General features: G+C 47.2%; 1 protein-coding gene across 1 annotated transcript; it reads right to left on the reverse strand.

Annotated features, from left to right (window-relative positions):
• Positions 1–1,225: 1,225 nt before the first annotated feature.
• Positions 1,226–8,660, reverse strand: LOC134285955 (uncharacterized). The gene is made up of 3 exons (XM_062847513.1): positions 8,316–8,660; positions 2,007–8,257; positions 1,226–1,634 (listed from the first exon to the last, which is right to left on the reverse strand). The coding sequence occupies exons 2-3, from the start codon at positions 8,129–8,131 to the stop codon at positions 1,226–1,228; spliced, it is 6,534 nt and encodes a 2,177-aa protein (XP_062703497.1). The 5' UTR covers positions 8,132–8,257; positions 8,316–8,660.
• Positions 8,661–9,124: the final 464 nt, after the last annotated feature.

Consider the following 9,124-nt stretch of genomic DNA (forward strand, 5'->3'; position numbering starts at 1 on the left):
CTCTATCGCTTCCTCTGAATTACGATGTAAACTTCTCAAACCCCCTTTCAGCTACTTACTAAGTGCTTGAAGCAAACTCATTGAAACCCGAAACGTGAGTTTTTGTGGCACCTGATTGATTAATGAAATAGTAAACTCATGATTAGCCACGAGTAAAATCATTCCACAGCAAAACTATTATAAGTTTTACGTTTTGTTTCAAACCCATCATTGAAACAATACTACTGAACTGTTTTGGCTTTTCAGTCTAACAAAAGTGAAACGATCAGGAGTTTGGCATATCCGTTTTAATCCTGTTAGACTGAGAAAACCACAACAGTTCAACATTTCTTCCCAGTCGTAAACATCCTCCAAAACTTAGATAAATTAAATCCATATCTCTCTGATTAGGCGTTGGGTGTATGAGCTTTTGATGTTTACTAATTTAATTGTAAAAACATAGTGTAGAGGAATAGTACAAGGTTATTAAAATGAAATTAGTTTCGTAACATTTCGTAATCTGTCAAATATGAGAAAAAAATAAATGAGGCCCGCGGGTGACACTTAATGTTTTAGTTTATCAAGTAAATCTCAAAAAATTGTAAATATTACTAAGGTATTTTTTAATAAATACGTACAACAGGTACAACAACATATTTTGGATAAGGCATAAAATAACCTTTTCAACATAGACTACCTTAATTGCATGGTGCATTGGAAGAAGCCGTTAGGATCCATCGCAGAGCCTGGGGTGTTACGGCGCGTGAACACCTTCGGGATTTTCGGGACGCCTTTTTAGCAAACTCGGTTCTATGGTTGGAGAATGCTTTAAGCTGCGGAGTTTATTAATTTTAGTTTGACAATCGTGTTTATCAACTTATTTTAACTTACGAATTTAGTCCTTTTTGTAACCTTCGTGTTCACTGTCCGCAACTATTTATAACAAATTTGTGTGTATCTGTAGAACAATTCATGTTAATTACATATTTTAATTTACTTTAAGTGTATTTCAGTACTTACAAGTTCAAAAAACTATTAGAAATAAGTATAATTCAGGTTTTTTTTATGTATTCTAGCTTTAAGAAAATCCACGTTTCGTATCTGTAGAATATGTTTTTCCTTTCATCAATGTTTCTATTTTGTTTTATCCCAGTCATACCCATCAGTGACAGCTACGCTGTTCATGGTTGGGTATGCAAGGTAGTCCACTTTATCAACGAGCTTAGTGGTAGTGCGCGCGGTGGGCCTACTCTCCAACATTCCCCGACCCGTATTGCTGGTGATCATTCTCAGCTGTACCTTTAACTGCCACGTCTAACACTGCCACTTTGGTAACAGGTCGCTGGAACACTCCGTTGTTCGTCTGCACCTCCACTCTACGTACTCTGCCATCGCTGCCAGGAATCGCCTTCACCACCTTTCCGCGTGTCCAGCTGTTGCGCATACCTTCATCGACTATGAACACCAGGTCTCCAACGTTGATTGGCTTGGTATCGTCGAACCACTTCGTGCGACGGCAGATTGTAGGCAGGTATCCCTTGATCCACTTGCTCCAAAATTCATCCAGTAAGCACCGTACCTGGTCCCAATTAGCCCGAAGCGACCGACCACTGTCCTTTGCTGGTATTTGCGGTGGTTGGCAAACACCATTCGAGCTCAGCATCAGGAAGTGAAAGGACGAGCAAATTCCTTTTAATTCTACTACTGTGCTTATCTTCGGACAGATAGGCCTATTTCGTCTGTGACTTACAGACTTCTTACAGATACAGATACGAAATAGGCCTATCTGTCCGAAGATAAGCACAGTAGTAGAATTAAAAGGAATTTGCTCGTCCTTTCTAGTTTTTCTTTAAAAGAGTTATTCATTTTTTATTTTCTTTTGCAAAAGTAAAGTATTAGTGAAGTGTTTTTAAATTAAACTAGAGTCTGAAGTAACAAGTTCTACTAAAAGCTCTAAAGTAATAGTAAAGATCAGGAAGTGGTTGGGCGTAAGCGCTTCCTCATCTTCCGTTCCTAGAGGCACAAACGTTAACGGCCTGGAGTTGATGATTCCTTCGACTTCAATGAGGAGAGTGTTGAAAGTTTCTTCGTCCGGTGTTCTGCTGATCGATAGAGAATCCAACGAAGTCTTCACGGTTCGTACTAGGCGTTCCCACACGCCACCCATGTGCGGGGCGGCGGGGGGATTGAACCACCATTGGGTGTCGCGGTTTGTAAAACTTCCTGCCAAGACACGATTTACCGCTGCAACTTCCGCTTGTAGCTCTTTGCTCGCTCCGACGAAGTTCGTGCCCTGATCACTATAAATCTCCTGTGGAGCACCTCTCCTGGCTATAAACCGCCTAATCGCCATCTTACACGACTCGCTGGACATGCTGCTGGCAATTTCTAGGTGCACGGCTCGTACCGTCAAGCAGGTGATGAGCACAACCCACCGTTTTACGTTGCTTCTGCCGATCCGAATCATAAACGGTCCACAGTAGTCGATACCGATGAACGTAAACGGTCGGACATACGGGGTCACTCGCACAGCTGGAAGAGGTGCCATCCGAGGTGCCTTCGGTACAGCACGATACACGGTACACCATGGACAACTCCTAGCCACTTTCCGAACAACTGTTCTTAAACTTGGGATGTAAAAAATCTGTCTCAGTTCATTCGTTACTGTTTCCCCAAACCCGTGAGCATAGCGCTGATGGAAGAATTCAACGAGTAACTCGGTGAAGCGATGCTTTTTCGGAAGAATCACGGGAAACTTGGACCCGTATGGAACACATTTGGCCGCACCAATTCGTCCTTCAATCCGCAAGACTCCTTGTTCGTCCAAAAATACCGACAACTTCCGCAGTGGACTGCTCTTCTCCAGCCGCTTGCCGCATTCCGGCGACAACTGTGCATTCTTGCGTACTGTTGTTAGTTCTTCAGAGTATTCTTCGGCCTGCACCAGCTTCCACAGCACGACTTCCGCTTTCAACAGTTCTTCTTTCGACAATGTTCTCGCATCACGTCGTTCGGGATCAAATCTCCTACGGCAGGAATCGATGAATCGAAGAACGAATCCTACGGTCCGCAGCAGCCGTTGATATTTGGAAAACCGGTGATATTGAATCAGAGATTCCGGAGCCACTCGATGGTGAGCGTGAACCACGCGCATTTCTTCCGAAGTATCTGGCGGGGAGGACTCTTGTATCGGCCATTCCGATTCGTCCTTGTACAGAAATTCAGGACCAACAAACCACCGACTGTCAGTTTGGAAGCATGGTCCTTTGCCCCATTTTGTGGCCTCATCTGCAACATTGAGCCGCGTCGGAACCCATCGCCATTCGTCTGCATTCGTTTCGCTAAGGATCTCGCTGACCCTAAAGGCCACGAATTGCCGGTATTTGCGTTGGTCTGAACGGATCCAGGACTGCACTGTTTTCGAATCACCCCAGATCACTCGACGACTGATCGGTAAGGTGTGATGCTCCTGAATCGACTTCATTAATCTTACTCCAATGACTGCAGCTTGTAACTCTAGCCGGGGAACTGACATCGGTTTTAGAGGGGCCACTTTCGTTTTGGCAGCAACAAGTGCGCAGCGAACATGCCCACGATCGACAATTCGAAAATATGCGGCACTCGCATACGCTGCCTCACTCGCATCGACAAAAACATGAAGTTCCAGGCTCTGAAGGCTGCGGTGGTCGTATCCAGGGAAGTAACAGCGCGGAATCTTCACGTGGTCTAGATTACGAAGCACCTCGACCCATCGCCGCCATTGATCGACTATCTCCGGTGGAATCTGGTCGTCCCAGTCGACGCCTGCTCTCCAAATGTCTTGGATCAAGCACTTGCCGTGAACAACAAATGCCGCCACCAGTCCGAGGGGGTCAAAAATACTCATCACGACCCTGAGCACCTCACGTTTGGTTGGGATCGTGTCTTCGTCTAGTAGATGTTGAATATCAGGGCGAAACTTGGCGGCGAACATGAGACTGTCATATTCTGGAAGCCAGGTTATACCCAGAACTCGTTCTGCATCGGCTGACTTTCCCACAGAAAAGGTTTTCGTGGTTTCTGAACCTTGTTCCCCGACCCGTAGAAGAACTTGTCCGGAATTCGAGAGCCAGTTCCGAATTACAAATCCCGCGCTAGCATGAATCTCCTTCACTTCGAGTGCTACGCGAACTGCCTCTTCAACCGTATCCGCACTGTTTGCGTAATCGTCTACATAGGTATTCTCCACTATGGCTGCAGCTGCTTCGGGATATCTCTGCTTCCATTCCTCAGCGTTTTTGTTCTTTACGTATTGGGCAGAACATGGCGAACATGTAGACCCAAACGTGGCTACGTCCATGACGTATTCCTGAATCGGGTCTCCCTGATTGTCCCGCCACAAGAAACGCTGGGCCTGTCGGTCTTCCGGACGAATGATAATCTGGTGGAACATTTCCTTTATGTCGCCTGTGACGGCAACCTCTCGTTGGCGAAAGCGGAACAATACAGATGGAAGTGAGGTGAGAAGATCCGGGCCCGGCAGAAGCATTGAGTTCAGTGAAACACCACCAGTTTTGGCGGCAGCATCCCATATGACCCGAACTTTTCCGGGTTTGTTCGGGTTTTGCACGACTCCTAGCGGCAAATACCACACCTTTTTTGGTTCACTGCTGTTAGATTCTTCATCGGTAAGCTTGTGCGCGTAACCCTTTGCTTGATAGTCGAGTATCTGCTGACGAACGTTCGCGTATAATTCCGGTTTCTTTGAGAGGCTTCGTTCCAGACAAGTCAATCGTCGCTCTGCCATGAATCGGTTTTCTGGAAACTCGACACAATCAAACTTCCATAGCAGACCTGTTTGAAATCTTCCGGTTGCTGTGCGAATGGTTGTCTTTTCCAAAATTTCGCGTGCCCTGCGATCTTCGTCGGCTTCGACTTGCGGAACAAGAGCTACACCTACGTTTTCGATCGAAAAAAAGCTCTTCACTGCATCGTGTAGCTGTTGATCAGATGACCGGCCACAAATGTGAAGAAGGCGATGTTCAGGCGAGTCGTTAAGGCCTTCCGCTTTCCCGTAGATGGTCCAACCTAATCTAGTCTTCGCCGCAACTGGTTCGCAGTACTTTCCTTCTCGCTTCTTTAATGTCAGCAGCAACTTGGCATTGTCAGCGCCGATCAGGATACGAGGTGCAGCGCTAGAATAACTGTTCACAGGAATACCCTTCAGATAGTCGAATTTGCGCGCCATTTCTTCGTACTGCAACGATTGTGGAGGAAGATCCAAGTTCTCCACCGTACGCACATGATCCAAAGAATGCTTACGGTCGTTACCAATCGCCGAAACTGCAAGTTGAATGTTCTGGGATTCACTTTCTGTTCGTCGTATATTGCCTGTCCACTGTAGGCACAGGGGTTCCACTTCACCTTCAACGCCTAGTTCGTCGGCCAACTCCTTCTCAATAAGCGTGTGCGACGACCCATCGTCGAGAAACGCTAGCGTGTTGACTGATGCATTCTTCCCGTAGAGTGTAACTGGCAGTATTCGGAAGAGTACCGGACACGGATGCTGTCGATGGACATTCACGGTCGCTGAAGATGAGGGCTGGTTTATCGCTGGTGTCGTATTTTCGGTAACCGACGACTGGGGATCTCCAGGGTGTAACAACTTGTGATGACGCTCTTCGCAGTTAGCCACTCCACAAACTGTGGCCTTACATGGCCACTTTCCGTGTGGAATCAGGCAGCGACGACAAAGGCTCAGCTGATGAGCAGTTTTCCATCGATTCGCCAACGTTAATTGCTTGAATCTCTCGCAATCCCTCACTTTATGTCCCTCCGTCTTACACAACAGACACGGCTTTGGTCGATAGCCTACACTCATGCCGCTTGTCTCCTCCTTGTCGGGTTCTGTTGAATGGGCGTTGACGAAACCCTTTTCCTTCCCTTTAGGCTTCTCTGGTTTTGTAGACGGCTCTGCGTAGAGCGTGACCTTGCTAGCGGCAGACACAATAGTGGTCATATAGGTGCCGAAAGCACGCAAGTCCACTACTGGAACGTGTCGTTGATACATAGCCCAGTCAAGCTTTATGTTAGCGGGCAGCTTGTCCACTAGATCCTGGAGAAGTGAGGGATTGGACAAATGGGTTTCCATACCCATAGACTGCAGCTGGCTACAGAGGTTCTGCACAACGAGTCCGAAACTGATGAGACTTTCCAATTTATCTGGTTTTGGCGCCGGAGTAGAATACACCTTGCTCGTCAAGCACTTTACTATTAGTTCCGGGCGTCCGTACAGGGTTTCCAAGGTGGTCATGATCTGTGGCACGGATGACGGATGGTAGAGATGCCCCCGAACTGCTTCCTTCGCATTCCCCTTCAGGCTGCGTTGCAGTCGCATAAGATTTTCGTCGTCGGTATATCCACACATTCGAGTCGAGTTGTTGTAACTGCTCACGAACAATGGCCACTCTATGGGATCACCTGCGAACTCCGGAAGCTCCTTGGGCACGACGTGCCTCGCGGCGATTTGCTGCGAACTCGGTCCACAATGCCTGGCCGATGGATCAGGAACCGCTCGTTGTGACACTACTGGCGTAACGATTGGATTAGGGACACTCGGCACACTCGCGACGAAAGGGCGAGAAGTAATATCAACCGGAAAAGTGACTGGCTGACTTATCCGATTCGGAGCACTTCTTTCACTCGCGACGAAAGGATAGGAAGGTGCTTCTGCCGACAAAGTTGATCGGGTAATGGGATTGGAAATTCTTGGTTCATACTGCTGGAACAAGTTACCAGCGAGAACATTGGGATCGTTGTAAAAACTGGGATTGAGAACCTCTGGTGGGTTCGACGTTAAGCGACTTGATGAAACCATCGGGTTCCAGCGAGGAAGAAAGCTAGTGTTTGGAACCGTGTTCTGTATGGTACATTGTGTAGCGAATCTAACATTTGCCTGAGTCCCTACTGGGTAACTGCGCGGAAACTGCGCTTGTCTACCTTCATCTTGAGTCGCTTGAAACAAATCATGCAAGTTTGACGTACCTGTATCTGCCATGTTACTTAGGCTAGTTACTGGAACTGAACCGTTGCTGATGCCGCCAGGAGCTGGACAGTGATACTGACTGGACGAACTTCGTTTGAGGTTGGTTAACTGTTGCTGCAGTTCCTGCAGCTCTCGCTCTAGATCCGCTCTAGACCGTTCGCCGACGTGAGGTGGAGAAATGTCCATATCGTACACTGCCGGCCCAACTTGCTGGGTCGTCGCGGGGGGAGAAATGTCAGCTGCTACGTGATTGGTGCTACGAGGAATCTGCTTTTCCTGCACCGGAGTACTGGACGTTGTCGGTAGTGATGGAGGGGGAACCGAAGCTGAATTCGACGGGCCCTGACCCGACCGGGGTACCAGTATTCCCCAAGAAGCGATATTGTTGAGGTTGTACGGACCGGTAGCTGCTACAGATGCATTGGAAACACCAGCCTGCGCGGAAACGATCGGAACTGCACCGCCACACGAACTACTAGCTGTTATTTTGGGGTCAATTTCGACAACTGGCGTGGCACCGATGGGGGCTTGACTCGTCCCGGATCCAGTTACCAAGGCCAAATTTTGGTTACTCACCCACTTCTCAACGTCGCTCAGTTTGCTTCGAGTACTGGAATGACTTTTCCGACTCCCACCATGATTGGATCGTTCCTCCTCCTGCAGCACCTCGTACTTCTTGTTGATATACCGCTTGGCAATATCCAGCTTCTCCTGCATAATCCTCTTTCGACGCTCCCGTTCCTCTTCCACTATCTTCCTTTGCAGAGCCGCCTCCTCTTCGACTTGTTCCGCTAGCAGTTTCTCCTGAAGTTCCTTTTCCTCCTCTAACCGGAGGAGCTCGAGCCGTCTTCTCGCCGAATTTGTGCTGGAAGTGGTCGATCTAGTGGATTCCAACCCGTGTTGAAGTGCGCAGGTGCCACATGCGAAACTGCGGTCTCGCACACTCTCGTCGACTCTCGCACAGGAGAAGTGAAACCACCTTTGGCATAGATCACACTGGACCATCCATCTATCAGCCACATCTGGCCGATCGCATGAAGGGCAACGGGCGGCAACGGAGCTTTCTTCGTCCGTCAGCTGTCGGATGACGCCGCGGCGCTTGTTCGTTGTCCTATTCGAGACCGACATTCCGAACGCTAATGCGCTCCACTTCGAGGTAAATTCCTTAAAGTTTGTTACGGCGCGTGAACACCTTCGGGATTTTCGGGACGCCTTTTTAGCAAACTCGGTTCTATGGTTGGAGAATGCTTTAAGCTGCGGAGTTTATTAATTTTAGTTTGACAATCGTGTTTATCAACTTATTTTAACTTACGAATTTAGTCCTTTTTGTAACCTTCGTGTTCACTGTCCGCAACTATTTATAACAAATTTGTGTGTATCTGTAGAACAATTCATGTTAATTACATATTTTAATTTACTTTAAGTGTATTTCAGTACTTACAAGTTCAAAAAACTATTAGAAATAAGTATAATTCAGGTTTTTTTATGTATTCTAGCTTTAAGAAAATCCACGTTTCGTATCTGTAGAATATGTTTTTCCTTTCATCAATGTTTCTATTTTGTTTTATCCCAGTCATACCCATCAGTGACAGCTACGCTGTTCATGGTTGGGTATGCAAGGTAGTCCACTTTATCAACGAGCTTAGTGGTAGTGCGCGCGGTGGGCCTACTCTCCAACATGGGGATTAATGTTAATTCCGGTGTTTTGCACACATTAAACGAAATAAGCAAACTGATCGGCGTAAAGAAAAATTGGACTAGGCGAACTGTGAGTCTTACTACGATGCCCACGCTTTATGGTACGCTCGACCGCACTATCAGATAGTTCACATTTTCAGAATGTGACGTGTTAGCTTTTTTTTTTTCTGAAACCACGGTTAGTACATCTTCTTTCGAGTCGGGACTGCTGCTTATCAACAAAGAATGTATTTAACGCACGAATACGGACATTCAGCTGGAGACCCGGGTTCGATTCCCGTTCCGGTCGGGAATTTTTTTTCGACTCCCTGAGCATGGTGTATCATTGCACTTGCCTCACAATATACAAATGCATGCAATGGCAGACAAAGGAAGCCCTTCAATTAATAACTATGGAAGTGCTCAAAGAACACTAAGTTGAAG

This window comes from Aedes albopictus, chromosome 2 (assembly GCF_035046485.1).
Source record: "Aedes albopictus strain Foshan chromosome 2, AalbF5, whole genome shotgun sequence".
NCBI lineage: Eukaryota > Metazoa > Arthropoda > Insecta > Diptera > Culicidae > Aedes > Aedes albopictus.

Coding starts and splice junctions, on each gene's coding strand:
- LOC134285955 (XM_062847513.1), bottom strand. CDS start 8,131: ATGTCGGTCTCGAATAGGACAACGAACAAGCGCCGCGGCGTCATCCGA. Junction 1,635..2,006: donor ATCAACTCCAGGCCGTTAAC/GTTTGTGCCTCT, acceptor CCTGATGCTGAG/CTCGAATGGTGTTTGCCAAC.